Below are 19,030 nucleotides of genomic sequence, written 5' to 3'. Positions count from 1 at the left end.
ATACTGAAATGTAATTATTAGAATACATTTTTTTCACATTTAAAGGGCACATGTTTGACAAATGATGTCACACAGTGTACAATGTCTTATATTTTAATCTGATAAATTTGCCTAAAATCTATATTATGAAGGCATTTTCACCAATTTTGGTCTAAAACATAAGAAAAAGAATTCTGTGAGAATTTTTTCAATCAAAATAGCAGAATTTGAGGGTCAGTAAGTGTCCACAGAGAACTCCATCAGCAAGAAGTAATGGAAGTGCTACAAGGTAAATGCAGCTGGTGGTAGCACTCCATTGCCATGTTCTGTTTCATTCATGCATGTTATTTGGTTGTATATTTTATTGCTGGTTACAGAACACATCTGAAAGTGACAATGATGAAGTTGATGGCAACAATATATGTGGTTTCAGAAAGAAAAAGGGAGTCAAAGGTCCTACAAAGTACGTTCCGCCTTTAGAAAATGAGAAGATGGAGCTGTCCCGCACCTCAAAAATCCCAGATCCTTGTGCCCTTCAAGGTACCACTCGTTGCTCAGAACCACCATCAGATCCATCTCTTCAAAACATGACTAGTTTTCCTCCAGTACAAATGGACAGAGTGGGTCATGACAGTTCCCATACTGGCAGCGATGTGAAAGAAGACATGTCTGGAGAAACACAAGAAGTCCAGGAGAATGCTGACACTGGGAAAAGAATAATAGGAAAAATGCACGAGGAAGTAGATACACCAGCTAAAAGGGAGCAGCACATGGGCATGCAACCTGTGAGGAGCGCAGGGAAAGCTGGGTGCGCAGAGGCAGCGCGCAGGGGAGAGGGCAGCGAGAAGGCAGAGAGTAAGCAAGAACGAGGTGGGATGGAAGAAAAAGACGTCAAGTTTCACATGATAAAGATGGGCTCCCTGGGCAGTACTGTAACCACACAAGGAAGCAGGGCCACACAGCCCTTCACAGAGGCACCTGACATTTCTAAACGAAGTTTGCAAGAGTTGAAAAACCTGCTGAGTGAAGGTCCTCTGCCTGATTATGGGCCCAATTACAGTGTCAAGGCGGGCGGCACTTTTTCTCAGAAAAATTCAAAGCCCCGTGAGAAAACAGCTGAGAAGCAGGGCCGACCCTTTGAGACTTTTAGTTCCCATTTTGGAGAGGATAATCGCAAGTACTACAGCTTCCACAAGAAGGGAGTGGGGCAGCAGAGCAAATCTCTCCTGGTCCTCAGCTCTGCCGGGTCTGATGAACAGCAACCAGTGGGAAGCGATGTGGATCAACTTATTCTGAGATTACCAGCAGCTTCTACACATGCAGAAAGCACGGCTCCTGAGATTCAGTTTGACTCCTCTGCAGGCCACACTGGTAAGGATATTTAAACATCACTGCTGTCCTGTTAAAGAAAATGCTACTGTTGTTTTGTGGGGTTTTGTTAAGCTGCAAACTTTACCATGAGAGAATTGACACCTGTGGTTTTTGTGTGATCAGGATGGATCAGAAGTTGCACGCTACACCTATGCTGCTTTTTTTTTTTTTAAGTAAAGTGTTTATGTTCCTGTCAAAAACTGCCACACACAAGTGGTCATGTCTTTTTCACTAAAACTGAAATATTTCCTCATTTAAACTGAGCTCAGGCAACATTTCCCAAAGGTCCACTAGACACTGCAAAGCTCTGATGGCATCTGCGCTTCTTAAAATTTCCTTTTAAAATTTCCAGCAGTGGAAATTGCTCCCATGTAGGGATGATGTTTTCAATTATTCACCCTGTGAGAGGACTGGAATGCAAAACTTCTAGTATGAACTATAGAGGAAGAAAAGCAAATGAGGCAGAGAACTTCCACTTATCGTCATGTTGTTCAATAAGTCCATTTTGGAAGTGATTATAGAGCCAATTAATTGCTACCAATAGGCTGTGATTTCTTTGAAACTGTAAACGTTATACTTGTGGGCTAGCTGGATCAGCAAAGTGAAAGCTACGATTAGCTATGATAATGTAATGTGCTTGTGCCATTCATTGTTTTGTGTCTATTCCAGGAAGCACGCAAACACAAATTTGTCAGGTGAATAGATATCAGATTAATAAATTTCCAGGAGCATGAGGCTCAGACCATATTATCAGCTGTTCGGGATACATATCTTACCTTCTTACTTATCTCACTGATGAAAGAAATATGATTCCTATTTTCTTCATTGATAAAATACCTTGTCCATTATTAACTACATAACAAAAGATAATGTTAACAATTAAATTTGTGAAACAATATTAAGTTATTCTGCTTTTTTTAAAGTCTCCTTTCAGATAGGTAGAAATATTGCTATACATACTCTGAAAACACACAATTTGAATTTATCAAATCTTGTTAGCTACAGCAGGATTTCTCAGTAGACTTATTGTGTTACCCAGTTTGAACAAGTCTGAACAAGATATCCGTGAACATTATCAGCGCTAACTTAGGGCACTGCATGAGAAATATAAAGCTTTGAAAAGATATTTCATGCTCAAACCTCTTTTCATTCACTCCTATTAGAATAAAGAGGTTAGAGTATTATTTCTCAGCCTACACTTGATGCTGTTCCCTTTCCAGATTACATTGTTTTTTGCATTGCTGAAAGGCTAGCAAAACGCATTGTCAAATCTAGACTACTATTGTTTTCTCATTGTCTGCAAGACCAGCAAATAAATTTTAAAATATAGGAATATCTATTCTTTGTCATAACACCATTTACAAGGTACAGGGAACTGAAGAGATTAATTGTAGATTCCACAGGGAGATTTCAACCTGACTTTAGCCACTTAAAGTGAAGTGGCTAATCCAAGTTTATTACCTAGTCGGTAGAGAAAGACGGGCATTTTGTCTCCAGAATATTAGAGGTTGATGAGAAACTGACCTCTGAAGGTGGGCATCTCTTCCCACTCAATGCGGAAAAAGTCCCATGATGACTAGTTTAGATTATTTGCCTAACTCCGAAATACCTAAAGCTACCTGGGGTTAATCCTACTCTGTATCACTGGCAATAACAATGGCTGTAAGAGAATCATAGAAGAGACATAACTGGGAAAGGAGGTGGGGGAAAACAGTTTTGTCTCATCAGAAACAAACCCAAAACCAGATGTTTTGTAATCTCATGAGGTTTGGATTCCATTTGGCTTTGACCAAACAAACTGTAGGATTCAGTGTGTGTTTCCACTAGTAAATGGAATGCACAGACATAGTTTCTACTTAATTAGAAATGTATGTGTTTCAAATTTAATTTTCATTGAATATATTTAGTAATTTAACCGAAGAGAAGAAAGTTTTAGATAACGTTCTGCAGTCTTTAATGAGCCTTTGCATAAATGGTATTTTGTTCTTAATTTATTAAGTGATAATTTATTAAGATTGCTAAGAACAAATCCTAAATATTTTATTTTTATTAATAAAATATTACCTTAAACATTTTAGTTACCAAAGTGCCTGGACAGAAGTCTTGGATCTAAATATATCTTGACACTGAGTTGATCTGAAATATAACCTCTTGCATTTTGCAAGTTTTCAAGTATTTGAACTTGCTCAAATCAGAAAACTTGATCCAAAATTTTTCCAAACATTTTTTTTTTTTTAAATATGCATAAAAAATAAATTGTTCTCTTCCTCTCTTTGTTTCTTTAATATGGAATACAAAGTAGGAGAGCACTGGAATTATATGACTATACATACATATATGGTTATTACATAAACAGTGCCCAGTGTATGTACTTGGTTGCTATGTTGAGCACTATGCATGTTTGGATGCCATGGCTAAATCAGGAATATACCTTATGGTTCTAAAAGTACACAGTTAAGGGACAATCTCTAGAAGTCAGCAGCAGAAAGACTAAGACATGTAGCTGAGCTTGAAGTGATTCAGTGTTAAGACAGAGGATTGAAATACAGTCATGTGAGTTACGTAATTAACGTCTCTCTAAAATAATAAATCCATATATTTTTTCTCAAATTCTGATTGGAAATTGTGGAAATATTACTGTGTGTGCATTTTGTCCATTGCTTGGCAGTTCTTCTGTAAAAGAAGTGCTTGGACTTGGGAAAAAAAGAATAATAGAAAAGAGACAGGTATGCAAGATATTTTGGTCAATATGAAAAATATTACTTGGACGGTGTCAGTGAAACTGGAGCTGAAGCTAAAGCTGAAGCTCTTTTAATCTAATTCATCACCATGGAAAGATAGAAACTAACATATGTAGCTAATTAGGCAAATGTACTGACTACACTAACATGAATTTTATTTGCATAATATCTATATATGATAATGATGTGCACTTCTGCAAATTGGTATGTAGTCATTAATAATCATGTGCTGCTTAAGCTGTTCAGCACCTGCATTCTTGGGAGACCGAGAGAGAGGCTTCCAAACAGTAAAAATTCAGACGAAATTTAATGTATATAGCATTATATAACACTTCACAGTAGGTACGTACACACACACAAATGCATGTATGTACTATGTGTATAGTATATACAGCATAATAATGTAAGTGTGTATTGACCTCTCTGACCTCAGATCTTATCACATGCTACTCTGCATGCTACTAAATTAAAGTATTTATACTACAGTAGTCAGAGAGGAGGCCAAATAACTTTATTCTAGGGATGTGAGGTTCCCAAGGATCACGATACATCACACTGTTGGGCTTCTCTTTGTCACAGGGGGCTGCCAGAGTCAGGGACTCCAGGTGGCTTCATCAGCCACTCACACTATGTATGGTCAGAGGGACCTGTAGAGCCTGGTGCCACCACACAGGTTCAAGAGAAATGTCTCTTCTGGAGCTTATGAGACAACAGTACCTCCAGGTAGCTGTAGGTGGGCAACACACTGGAATCAGGCTGTCACCTAAGGCTTCAAATCCCCTTTGTATATCTTGGTCTGTAGCTGGGAACAAAAAAGTTTGTTAAAATCTTCTTGAGTGTAGACTGCAGAGCTGGGCTGCCAGAAACCTAAGGAGTTCCAGAAGCAGGGCCTCTCAACAGTGCTCATCTTCTTGAGAAGATATAAAGTCAGGCCATGCAAATATGACCAGGATAGGATCAGGAACTGTAGGAGGGAGAAGGAAATCTCTGAAGAAAGAAAATAGGACTTAGCTATAGCTGCAGGCATCAGTAGCTACCCAGTGACTGTTGAAATTTCAAGTGCACAGCAAAAAGAGGATTGAACACTCCAAGAATCACATGAAATGCTATGTGGATGCTGATCCCAAACACTAAGTTCTTTGCTAAGTTGTTATTTTTTAAAAAAAGCATATAAAGTAGCTACTAACAGGCTCTCTTTCATACTTAAGAGTGGAGTTCATAAGTCCTACAAGTAATTCCCTTTTCCACTACAATTAATAACCTCAATTGATCATGATAAGAGGGATGGAACACCTCTCTTCTGAGGACAGGCTGAGAGAGTTGGGGTTGTTCAGGCTGGAGAAGAGAAGGCTCTGGGAAGAACTTATTGCAGCCTTCCAGTACTTAAAGGGGGCTTCTGAGAAAGATCGGGAAAGACTTTTTAGCAGTAGGGGTGGAGCTGTAGTGATAGGACAAGGGGTAATGGTTTTAAACTAAAAGAGGGTAGATTTAGACTAGATCTAAGGAAGACATTTTTGACAAGGAGGGTGGTGAAACTCTGACCCAGGTTGCCCAGAGAGGTGGTAGATGCCCCATTGCTGGAGACATTCAAGGTCAGGTTGAACGGGGCTCTGAGCAACCTGATCTAGTTGAAACTGTCCCTGCTTATTGCAGGGGGGTTAGACTAGATGACCTTTAAAGATCCGTTCCAACCCAAATTATTCTGTGATACTGTGTTGTAATTCTTAACTTGTTTAAATTTCTTATTTTTGGTAATAAGGCAGTGACAAAGGAAAATACCTGGTATTTAGGGTAGAAATATGTCAAAGAAGACTAACAAATAGCCTAAGCTTTTTGTTCCATTGAAATTAAGAAGTTTGACCACACAGTTTGAACAAAATTTGAAGTCCCCCTGTGGTTTCACTGTCATCTGTGCTCACCTGGAAGAAGCACATTTGTTCCACTAATTCTGCTAGTCACTGGTGAAGAAATAGAAATGGATGCTCTTCAGGAGCTGTAAGTGGACAATCAGGAGATATAAATGGACACAGGAGAGGTTCACAAGTTCCTGCTCCAGGCACTTCATATTCACTGCCTCTGCTGTCATTTCTGCAGTATAACCATGTCTAACTTGGGGGATGATTTAGGATTTAGGATTACTGAGGGGCCTTATTGCTCTCTACAACTACCTGAAAGGAGGTTGTGGCGAGGTGGATGTTGGTCTCTTCTGCCAAGTAACTAGTGATAGGACGAGAGGAAATGGCCTCAAGTTGCGCCGGGGGAGGTCTAGATTGGATATTAGGAAAAATGTCTTCACCGAGAGGGTGGTCAGGCATTGGAACAGGCTGCCCAGGGAGGTGGTGGAGTCACCATCACTGGAAGTGTTCAAAAAACGTGTGGACGTGGCACTTCAGGACACGGTTTATTGGGCATGGTGGTGTTGAGTTGATGGTTGGACTTGATGATCTTAAAGGTCTTTTCCAACCTTAATGATTCTGTGATTCTGTGACTCTGATTTTCACTCGCTACTCTGCTCTGCTTTCTATTTTACATAATCTGTGCTGTTCTTGCAGCTTGCCTCAAGTGAAAAACTGTACTGTTTCTTTACTGTTTCTGAACTTCCATACTGTTCCTTCATATTCCTTCCTCAAGCTCTATCTGCAGTTCAATAAAATTTTTCAAATATTTCTTTTTCTACATTTTGAACTCAACTTGAATATAGCAGGACTAAAGCTTGGCTCCTTTCCAAACCTTCTTGATAGCCCTTATTTTCTCTTGAACACACTGTCATATTTTCTGCCTATTTCTTTCTTTTTCCCTCTGAACCGAGCTATATACCACTTGTTATTTTTTACCTCACAAGCTCTAAGAGAAGCTATTTTTCTTTAAAGCCAACCAAAACTCTTAAGTCCTTTAGCTTCCACACCAATAGCTGAAATCTTCCTGCTCTGTGACTCTATATGATTTTCCATTTTCCCCCCTCAATCTATACAAAACAAAAATGCTCAGATAGCACTTCCATCCTATCTTTCTGATCTGTTTTGTCCCCTTTTGGGTGACATCCAACTCAGCTGTCTCTGGTGCCTGTAGTAAGCTAGTCATCCTATGACTCTGTGAGCGAAAGAGGTGTATTCAGACAGTAAATCTTCCCATCCGTTGGAGATGCTTACTCTCTAGTAACAGAGAGAGATTGCCAAAACAATTAGTTTAGACCTAATGTGAGTGAAATGCATTGTATGGGTTTGTGTGGCAAGATTTTGGTACCAGGGGGGCTACAGAGCTGGCTTCTGTGAGAAGCTGCTAGAAGCTTCCCCCATGTCTGATAGAGCCAATGCCAGCCGGCTCCAAGACGGACCTGCCGCTGGCCAAGGCTGAGCTCATCAGCGATGGTGGTAGCACCTCTGGGATAACAGAGTTAATAAGGGGAAAAAAAAAAAACCTGCACAACTGCAGACAAAGAGAGGAGTAAGAATATGTGAGAACAACAACTCTGCAGACACCAAGGTCAGTGAAGAAGGAGGGGGAGGAGGTGCACCAGGCACCAGAGCAGAGATGCCCCGGCAGCCCGTGGTGAAGACCATGGTGAAGCAGGCTGTCCCCCTGCAGCCCACGCAGGTCCACGGTGGAGCAGATATTTACCTGCAGCCCATGGAGGACCGTGGAGCCCGTGCTGGAGCATGTGGATGACAAAAGGAGGCTGTGACCCTATGGGAAGCCCACACTGGAGCAGGTTTGTTGGCAGGACCTGTGGCCCCATGGAGAGAGGAGCCCAGGCTGGAGCAGGTTTGCTGGCAGGACTTGTGACCCCATGGGGGACCCACGCTGGAGCCATCTGTTCCTGAAGGATGGCACCCATGGGGGGACCCAGGCTGGAGCAGTCTGTTCCTGAAGGACGGCACCCCGGGGAAGTGACCAAGGCTGGAGCAGTTCATGAAGAATTGTAGCCCATGAGAAGGACTCATGTTGGAGAAGTTAATGGAGCACTGTCTCCTGTGGGAGGGACCCCATGCTGGAGCAGGGGAAGAGTGTGAGGAGACCTCCCTCTGAGGAGGAAGGAGTGGCAGAAGCAATGTGTGATGAACTGACCACAACCTGCATTCCCTGTCCCCCGGCACTGCTTGGTGGGAGGAGGTAGAGAAAATCAGGAATGAAGTTGAGCGCGGGAAGAAGGGAGGGGTGGGATAAGGTATTTTAAGATTTAGGTTTTAGGTCTCATTATCTTTACTCTGATTTGATTGGTAATAAATTAAATTAATTTTCCCCAAGCTGAATCTGTTTTGCCCCTGACGGTAATTGGTGAGTGAACTCTCACCGTCCTTATCTCAGCCCGTGAACCTTTCGTTATATTTTCTCTCCCCTGCCCAGCTGAGGAGGGGAGTGATAGAGCAGCTTTGGTGGGTACCTGGCATCTGGCCAGGGTCAACCCACCACATGCATTCTCTGCTTGATCTCTCTGCCAGCTGCCACTCCTTTTACAACATATTTAAGAAGACTTTAGTCCATACCGTCAATACCATGTAAAATCTTCTCTTCCCTAAAAAAACTTGCTTCTCATTTAACATGGCACTCTTACTCATTCTCAGCTTGATTTTTTTTTAATTAAGTCAAACATTTTCAGACCAGAAGGGGCTAGCTAGTTTGCAATAGTGTATACCTGAGTTCACACAACTTTGCTCACTGATTCCTTCCTTAAATCCAAATATTCTGTTTGAGGTTGAAGAGAGACATGCCACTCCAGATCCATCATGTTTAGGATTATTAGTTAGGTAGTTCCAGTGGGTATTACTCGCCATAATTTTTTTTCAGACACCTGCATATTTTGTTTTCAAATCCTCTTGCCTAGATGGAAAATTTTCTATAAAACCGTGATAATTTTCTTATTCAATACAGAAGAGACATTTTATAAAATACCCTCTATAGAGAAATAAAATCTTATTTTGAATTCAATTCTTGATGATGTGCATCCTCTGAGAAGCTGTGTCATGTTGTTGTACAGTTTGGAGAGAATAATTCATGGATGATTGAAACTGTTCATTGGTCTCTAAATTAGCTATACTAATAATGAAAAAGAGCCATGGCCATATCAGTAAAAAAGTCTCTGTTACAGTTAAGATTTAAAAAGAAAGCAGAATGTCATGAGACAAAGAAACAGATGGAAAAAACATTGAAAGTATCAATATCAAACAGATCAGGGAAATATTTTTACTGTCTCCCATGCTTTGCTAAGTTTCTAGTATGCTTACATATTTATTCCCCTGTCCGAGGTCTTGTAAGGGAGCAAAAATAAGAGGTAGGAAACACCTTTTTTATGTGCTTGACTGCAGAAATCAGATACTTTATTCATATACTAGTAAACATGTTTGGCAAAACTTTTTTTGGGTGAAAAAGAAATGTAAATTACATAATGTTTTCAACTGAACGTACTTCTGATCACTGTTCACATCAATCGTAACATTTAAATGTAAAACAGTACTCATTTCTATTTGTTGTGTTAAAAACCAGATAGGAGTAGAAAAGAGAGACTTTAAATTCTTTAAAAGAGAATTAGATTGAGCACAGGAAAAACTGTCATATGAGGTTTGGGAAATAGAGGCTGGTAATGAAGACAAACATGAGAACGGTAAGTAATATTCTAAAAACCAAGTAGACTGGCTGTTCTTAAATACAAAAGTGGAGTCGTATTTAAATTAGTACTGACAGCAATTTCCGTGGGATTTAGAAGTATGTAGATGTGTGATTACCCTGTGGGACTCATTGCCGGTGGGTACCATCAGCACGCGGTATCTGTTTTTATAAAGGGAGTCAGTATTCACATAGATTTGCAGAGCACCCAGCATTAGTTTTCTGAGGCTGAAGAAGAAGGTAAGACAAATTTAGATATTAACCCTTCTGCTCCTAACCACAAGAGCATCTTTTTAGTGAGGCACTGCAAAACCCATTCTCTTTAGACAGATCTTTTGCAAAGAACGCCTTGCCTTTCCTGTTAATAGCTGATGCCAAGGACAGATCCGGTCTGATGAAGCGCTGCCTTGACTGGCATAGCAATTCCTATGCTTGCAAGGGTTTTTATTTCCCTACCGCTCTGAGACAGGGGCCACAACGTGCCCCAGAGCACAGGGATGTGTGCTGTGATGCTGAGTGGGACTCAGTCACGACCAGACACCATCTCATGGGGCAGGAGGAGGATGCGTAGCAGCTGCATGGCCGCAGCAGCCTCATTTCAAGGGGAAACACATCTGGCACAGCTGGAGACAGAGCGGGAGGAAAAGACTGGAGGAGGACTGATGGAAACACGTCTCCTTCTCCAGTGCGCGATTTGTGTCTGGAGTCTACCTGCTGGTGTCTGCTGCTATTGACTTACGTTACATTGGTGGTCGTGTTTCTCCGTGAAGAGTTTCCAATATTACCACATTTGTTAGGTCAGCCTGTTCCTGTCACTGTCAAGTCCCCTGGCAACATGTAGCATGTTCTTTTCATTTCATCAGTTTGACACAGTCACCTCTTATAGAGCTGAGAAATTGCTTGTTTTTGATGCGGTGTGATTTAATAAGGGACCATGGGAAAGGATTTCTTTGAACAAGTGGATAATGACAGATTGATCTGGGACGTGCACTTTCTTCTGTCGTGGCACTTTTCTGTTGCTGAGAAGATGTTATTGCTAATAAAAAAGATATTAATGCTAATAAAAAGCTAATGTTAACTATTTGCCCTAGACTGATGTCAGCTGCCCTCAGCAATCTGAATGATTTCAATATTAATAATTTAAGAATGGTACCACTCTTCCACTAAAATAATAATAACAATAATAACAATAACAACAATAATAAAATGCATAATTTGTAGTTTTTGGGTAATATTTGTAGTTTTCTGTTATGAATACTTTTTAAATATGTGAAGATAATTTGTTTATATTTGTAGATATTTTGTACTAATTACAAAAGAAACATGAGTAATACTAATTGTTTCTCAGTGGTAACTTAAATGGGAAATACGGATAGAACCATAGAAAAACAAAAGTTAAATGCTTCTCTGCGCACCACTGATTTGATATAGATGTCTAAGGATCTGTATGTACCATTCTGCTTTGAGAAAGATGGCCAGTCGAGATTAATATTTGATTTTAAAATGAAAGTCTGAACCAAAATCTGAGCATCTTGTGAAATTTACATACATGTTTCCATAAGTAAATTTTCTGAAATAAAAATAAAGATGCCGTTATTTCTAGAGGCCCAGAGAACTAGGGTAACAGTTATACTCCTGAAGACGGTCTTCCCTCATAAGAATGTAAGACTTTTAGACTGTGTATCTAAAGCAGCTAGACCTGTCTAATACTTATTTATGAGCTACCTTATCTCCGGTAACTAATTCTCTGGATAATGACTCTACAAACTGCGAAAAGACAGAGTACTCTGTTCCTTACTACACCTTTCCAAAATTTAGTCATCATTGGCTTCATGGACTTAGTTTGCCAGTGATTTATTTAGTTGCTATCAAGAAAATGTTTTCTGGGACCTGTGCTGGAGAAAAGTAAGTACTGTCAGTATTTATTCACTAAGTATTAATTAAGAAACAAATCCCCTTTCATATTTCCAAAATCAGTCAGAGACATTGTCATGATGATATTTTTTACTTATCATATAATTTACAGACACATATTATTTCAATGGGAAAGATAATCTGGAAATGATATAAAAGATGAACTGCCTCTAAATAGTGTTTCTGTTGATACTAACAGATTTTTGATAAGTATCTGTCTTTTAAGTAGCAGGCTGTCTAGACTGGTATATAGCCTAATTTTAGGCTAATACTAGATCCATATATAAATTTTAGTCTCATAATTTAGAAAGATCTATCATTCATCACAATAAGTCCAACTGGAGAAGATAAGTTTTTGCTTCTTCAGTTAATAATTTTTGTTTGCTTAATGTTCTTTTAAAACACTACTTTTTTTTTTTAGAAATTTTCTGCTAATTTATGTTATTTTACATAATCTAATTATGTATTTATGCATTTATTCAAATAACTTTAGCTTGAAAACAATTGGGATATATATAAAATTTGGAAAATTACTTTCCGTTGGTAGATGTTTAAATTACATATATTTGTAGCTTTACTTTTTAAACAAATTCATAAATCATTAATATGAATGCATATCGCATTTGTGTTTTTCTTAGATACTGATTTTACATCATTTATATCTCTTAGGAATACTGATTTAAAGAGTTACTTGGGTCAGAGTTATGTTGTTATTTTTCATGAATTCTATGTTTTTACCTGAAAAATGTTTGTTTAGTAGATGCAAATGTAACAGGCAACATTTCAGGACATTATAAGAAAAACTTGCAAAATTTACATCAAAAGTTGACAATATTCTGATGTCAAGGGTTGCCAGTCAAACTTTACTTTGAATAATATGAAGACATAAAAATCTCCATGTGATAGGTGGTAGACAGGAAATATCTACTATCTTTCACAGGAAACTAAAGACTTGTAGAATAAAGGATTGAGCACTGATTTTACAGAGGCAAAAACCTCAGGCTTCTGTGCCTGGAGTTGAAGAAAACGCTACTCGGTGTAATCTGTAGGAAGATTTTCAGAATCTTTTTTAATTCTATTAATCTAATAAATAGCCACAGTTCATTAGCTGTTAATAAACTTCTAATTGATGGCCACATTCACAAAGAGGTCAAATCTGCTAAATGTCGGTGAACATTCATGTTGTAAAACAACGTTACTGGATGGCTGAAGTAGTATTCAAATAAATATTACTTGGATGACATACGCAAAGACAAGGCCAGTTCGCATGTCTTCCCTGCTAGCTCTTGTGTTTTGGCAGCATCTGTAACAGTCTCGTGCACAAAATCTTTAAACGGGACTTCCTTATTTAATGCACATCTTTTAAAGGATGTAGTGCCTTAGTGTTTATAGAAGATAGAGGAAAAAAGCTATTTTCATAAGCAGCTTACAGCTGAAGCAGGCCAAAGGGAAAGATGTCATGAGGAGAAGTGGATATGACAAAATAATTTTTTTCTTGCTTCTACCTTTTTGATTTTTACTCTGTTTTCCTATAGACTCTTATATTTATTTAGGATTTTGTCCTGTGCTTTCACCTGTTATTCTTCAGGGAGCACTGTTATTACTTAACTCCATCTTACTTTTCTGACCTAAAGTATCCTTGTCTCCTCCTTGCCATCTGAAGCTGAGGATGCTCCAGTAATATTCAAAGGCTCCAAGAAGTCTAAGGCTGTGGATGAGTTTGCTGCCTTCTCAGGGAATAATCATACAGCCTTGTGCTGGCCCAGCTGGAGAGCCTCCTTACAGCCTTGTGCTGGCAGTCCTGCTTGCCCCAAAGGAGAGGCCGTAGAATCACAGAATAGTTTGGGTTGGAAGGGACCTTTACAGGTCATCTAATCCAACCCCCCTGCAACGAACAAGGGCATGTTCAACTAGATCAGGTTGCTCAAAAAAGATGTGTTTGTGCCTGCTAAAACCTGGCTACTGTTGAAGGAGATGTACTCCAATTTGGTACTGGAGAGATTGGGAGTGCTCCTGCCAACCTTTGTAGTGCCTCAGCATGATGCTTTTAACTTCCTCTTGAAGGGTAGTGATGAATTCTTGCTGTTGGTGATCTTCCACTGTGGATCTGAAAGACCTGCAAAAATTGATCTAAAGATATTCTCACCCTCCTTGGAAGAATGGAGGACTTTCATCACAGAAATGTAGAAAGAAATATTTTTTCACATTTTTTCATATCTTAACATCTAATTTTACCCTTGGTCTAGTTAGTTTATTGTACTAAATGGAAATTAATACCTTAAGTAGTTTAACTTGAATAATAACAATACACAGACACACAAAAGAAAAGCAAGCTGACGGACTGAGCGGACTGTGAAAGGAAGTTACTGTGCCCAGCTCTCTGCTCCATTACAGAAGTTATACCAAGGTGTTAACTCCTGTCATGTCAAGAAGTTTATATAGTCCTACAGCTGCTGTAACATAGTTAAGAAGACAACTCTGTAACAGCAAGCATATAAATGCATAAACTTCTCCTAAAAGTCTGCTGCTTGTGGTGGAGAAGACTGCGGGCCTCCTCAAGGTGGTCTTCAGAAAGGTTTAGCAGAAGACAAGTGACCTTTTTAACATGGTCTCTATTCATGCACTTTTCAGACATTGAAGGAATATAGCATCAGAATTCTATCAACTTTCAGTGGGAAATAGGTATCCAGCTGTTATTTGTGTTCCTAAAAACAACCAACAAACCAGCTGAGGCATCCCTCAGAAATTCCTGGCTTTCCTATATGCTTCCCTTGTGTTCTCTTACCAACATAAAAAAACACTCAAGTTATAGACCATTAAAAAAAAAAGGGATTTTATACAGGTCTTCGGGGAAGAAAAAGTGTGTTTATTTACAAATATGTTTTGTGATCCATATCTTTTTCTTATTTTTGTTTTTACACTCCATGTCACAGTTTCCCACTGTTGCATTTTTAGGACAACAGCCTGTGTTCCAGCATTCATTATTTTGTTTGACATGAACATTCCTCTTCACTTATAGCATCCAGCAGAGAGCCTGATGTAAACGGCTTTGGAAGTCCAACTCTCCTTCACCTGTTCTCTCATATTGAATTTATTAAGCAGCAGATGGCCAGGGACAACGTACAGTTTGTCAGATTTGAATCAATAGACCTCCATGGTGTGTCAAGATCAAAGAATGTTCCTTCTCGCTTTTTTCATGTAAGTTTTTGGGTTTCTAGCTGTACCTTTATGTGTTTTCATGGCCTTGTCCTTAATTTATATTTTATACTTTTTTTTTTTCGTAGTGCAGGCAGAAACTTAAACTTAGAACAAATTATCTGTTCCCTCCACTTGTTAATGTTCCCAAAGGCTCAGGACTTTTTAATCTCTGCAATCACCTATTCCTTTCTACACTCAAATAGTAAACTAATTAAATAAGGCTAGTAATTTCAGTTCTTTGAACTCCTAATAATCTCTTTCCTCAGAATTATCTTTTCAGGCTCAATGCATAATAAAAGGACCTGCCTTTCAGAAACCCATGCTGACTGGGCCTGATAGCCTGGTTGTCCTGTATGTGCCATGCGATGGCACTCAAGATGATCTGCTCCATAACCTTCCCCAGCACTGAGGTCAGGCTGTCAGGCCTGTAGTTCCCCAGATCCTGTTTCTGGCGCTTCTTGAGGATGGGCGTCACATTTGCTAACCTCCAGTCCACTGGGACCTCCCCGGTTAGCCAGGACTGCTGAGAACTGATTGAAAATGGCTTGGTGAGCAGTTCCGCCAGCTCTCTCAGTACCCTTGGGTGGATCCCATCCAGCCCCATGGACTGGTGTGTGTTTAAGTAGTGTAACCATTTCCCCTTAGATTATGGGGTATTCGTTCTGCTCCCCTTTCCTATCTTCCAGCACAGCGGGCTGGGTACCCTGAGAATAACCAGTCTTACTATGAAAGACTGAGGCAAAGAAGGCATTTTCCTCATCATTTGTCACTGTTTCCCCCCACATCCAACAAAGGATGGAGATTCTTCTTAGCCCTCCTTTTGTTGCTAATGTATTTGTAGAAACATTTTTTATTGTCTTTTACGGCAGTAGCCAGATTAAGTTCCAGTGGGCTTTGCCCCTTCTAATTTTCTCCCTGCATAATCTCATGACACTAGAATAATTTTTCACTTGGAATTGCTTACTTGCATTTTACCCCAAAATTAATAAGCACAGAAAGTGAGAATTTTCAGTTAAACTTTGCATCTGAAAAATGGTCAGGCATATAAAGAGAAGTCACAGCCTGAATTCTTATCGCCATGGGTCTTGCCTCATAGATAGAAGTTTGGACTTTTTTCTATCTTATCTCATAGATAGAAGTTTGGACTTGCAAAGTTTGCCCCTAACTGGTGATGCCCATAATTGTATAAGGACCATGCAAGATAGGTGTTGAACATTTTTTCAGTTCTTTATGGGAATTTAAAAAATGGTCAATGGGATACTTGATGCCAGGTTTTTCATACCAGTCTTGTAGAAGGTTGTTCTGCTTCATAATGACACAGTAACTGGCTGTTGCCCTTCATTTTACTGATCACTGCATTTTAGTGTTCTTTTAGGAAAAATACTATTGTCCTACTGAGAATGTGAGTTTTATATATTTTACATACATAAAAATTTTTTTCTCATTTGGTAATATGTCATTCTGCTCTGTGTTTAGGAGAAAGCAATTCATGGTGTTGCCATGCCCAGAAGTTATCTTGAGCTGACCCTGAATCCTAAAGATAATGAATTAGACTACATAAATGCAACCAATTTTAATTGTGACATAATCCTGAACCCTGATTTATCAACATTTCGAATTCTGCCCTGGACTGAGCAGACTGCGAGAGTGATATGTGATTCCTTCACCGTGCTGGGCAACCCGCTAATGACCTCACCGAGGCACATTGCCAAGAAACAGCTGAGCCAGCTGCAGGACAATGGATTTTCTTTACACTCTGCCTTCACTTATGAATTTTGCATTTACGGCATTACTGAGGTTGTAAATTCGAAGACAATATCCTTTCCTGCAGCCACGATACTAAATAACCATGACCAGACGTTCATTCAGGAGCTCATTGAAGGAATGTATTATGCTGGTGCCAACATTGAAAGCTTTTCTTCTTCCAGTGGGCCTGGGCAAATGGAGATCACTTTTCATCCGGCATTTGGCATAGATGCTGCTGACAGTGCCTTCACGTTTAGAACAGGCATTAAAGAGGTGGCTAAGAAGTATAACTATGTGGCTAGCTTTTTCTCAGAATCAGGATTCTACAATTCAGGGGCTCTGTCACATAGCCTGTGGGATTTGAATGGCCAGAAGAATTTGTTTTCTGCTGGTTATGGAGTTGAGGAGCTCTCAGATATTGGAAAAAATTGGTTATCGGGTCTCTTGGCACACACGGCAGCTATCAGCTGCTTGATGGCTCCTACTACCAGCTGCCGTAAGCCTTATTCTAAATACAGTAAAGAATCAAAAGAGACTGTAAATGCAAAATGGGCATATAATGATAACAGCTGTGCCTTTAATGTCAAATGTCACGGTGGCAAAGGCACTTACATAGAGAATAAATTAAGTTCCGCTACAGCAAATCCCTACCTGGTGCTTGCTGCTACCATTGCTGCGGGTCTAGATGGGGTAAAGAGAGGACTTAGGTATGATGAAATGCTCCAAGAAGAAAATGACACTGATGACCTGAAACATTCGTCAGTCCCTCTGAAACTAGAAGATGCTCTTGTTGCACTCGAGAAAGATTCGTGTATTAAGGAAGCATTTGGAGAAACTTTTATCCGATACTTTGTTGCCATGAAACATTATGAATTAGAAACTGAAGAACTGGATAGCGAAAGGAATAAATGCCTGGGGTATTTTATTTAGAAGGAGCACTGTTCTGTAGTGATGCTGTGCAAATGTATACAGTGAATGGCTAAGAATCTTGAAATTAGTAAATATATTTAAAAATGTTTTTAATGCTTTCAGTTTTTTTTTTCTTCCTCCTTTTTATAGTACATGGTGATTGCATTTTATTTTCTGTGTATATTCAGGACAGTGCAAAGCTGGTATTCATGAAATAACATTAATAGGCTTTTAAAAAACAGTATTTTCTTTTTTTTTAGTTTAAGTGAGCAGACCTGCTGATGAAAAGAAGAAAATAGAAGGTGAAATGGAGAAGAACTGTACAACTGTAACAGGACTGTACGATGTGTAGAAAAGTAGGAATAATGGGTCTGTGTAGGGCGGGAGAGCGACTGAGGAAGGAGGGGAATTTCTTGTTCAGCACAGTTATGGGATTTCTCCCAGCCTATTCAATAGCTGAAGGGTTGCTAGACCAGAAGAATCTGAGTTTGATTTAAAACCTAGGCTAGAATAATGAGCATTGTAGAGAGAGGGGCAACAGACTGAGGCTGTAGAACCTGACAGTCAGGAATCAGTATCTTAATAGGCATAAATAAAAAGGCATGAGGGATTATAAAAGAATCTATACATGAGGAATTCTGACGTTGAATGAAGAATTACAGTGGATAAAGATACTAAAAGAAATCAAATGCTGGCCTGAAGAGGGAATGATTGATAGAAAGCCAGGAGTTTCAGGCCCCTGTGCGATAAAAAAGGAGCTGGTATTCTGTCTGTTTTGATAGTTAATGGGTTAATTCAGAGTTGAATGGCAAATGAAGAAAAAAAAAGGCAAAAAAGCCAGATAATTAAGAGTTTAAATTGGACTTTATTGGGAAACCTGATGTTATCAAGGATGAAGAAGATGACTGTGAAGAAAAGAACACAAAAAATAAGTTAGAACCAGAAAGAATGAGTGAAGATATTAATTCAGAGACTGGCAAATCATCATTAAAACAGAGGAAGAGAAGACCCATCCTAAAATTAGAAATGGCAGCTGGTGTAAAGAAAAATAAAGTTTTGGGAATGGCAGGAGGTGGGTTTCAGATTTACTCTCTCTTTTTGTTACTGTTGCCACTGTCATCCTTTATTACTAACCATAACCCTGGTTTCATACCTGACCTCCACATCAACGGTGATTTCTGATGTTCTTGATCTTGTCACAATATTTTGATCTATGTGTAGGAATTTGTGAATGGAAGTGTTTGGTCATCAGTGGAGTTGATTCAAGATTCAAACAATTCAAAACAAGATTCAATCAATGCCTCTGTCAACTTGCAGAATTAGAAGGTGTGAATAGAAATGTGCTCATTGCCTACTGATGGATCTTCCACTCTTCTCCTTGAAATTTACCACCTGGTATGCTAAAACTTTGTGGGATTCCAAAGAAGAAATCACTTTATACTCAAGTAGCAAGAGGAAATAAATAATCTAAGGAAACATGACAAATGCATTCCCTTGTCTCAGTCTGTGGTTGGTGGGTGGATTTGCTTCTCGCACTTGCTCACCTGACATTTTTTTGGGTGCCTCAGATC

The 19,030-nt window shown here is 39.3% G+C and overlaps 1 protein-coding gene across 1 annotated transcript; it reads left to right on the top strand.

Annotated features, from left to right (window-relative positions):
• Positions 1-272: 272 nt before the first annotated feature.
• On the top strand, positions 273-18,118 carry LGSN (lengsin, lens protein with glutamine synthetase domain; the record flags this gene model as incomplete). Its single annotated transcript, XM_081997452.1, has 3 exons — positions 273-1,350; positions 14,626-14,804; positions 16,281-18,118. 3 exons carry the CDS (start codon positions 273-275, stop codon positions 17,478-17,480), a joined length of 2,457 nt encoding a protein of 818 aa, XP_081853578.1. The 3' UTR covers positions 17,481-18,118.
• Between the last annotated feature and the right edge of the window lie 912 nt (positions 18,119-19,030).

This window comes from Phaethon aethereus (genome assembly GCF_964289735.1).
Source record: "Phaethon aethereus genome assembly, chromosome: 3".
Classification (NCBI taxonomy): domain Eukaryota; kingdom Metazoa; phylum Chordata; class Aves; order Phaethontiformes; family Phaethontidae; genus Phaethon; species Phaethon aethereus.
Note: the sequence above shows the minus strand (reverse complement) of the source record. Positions and strands in the feature narration are given on the sequence as shown.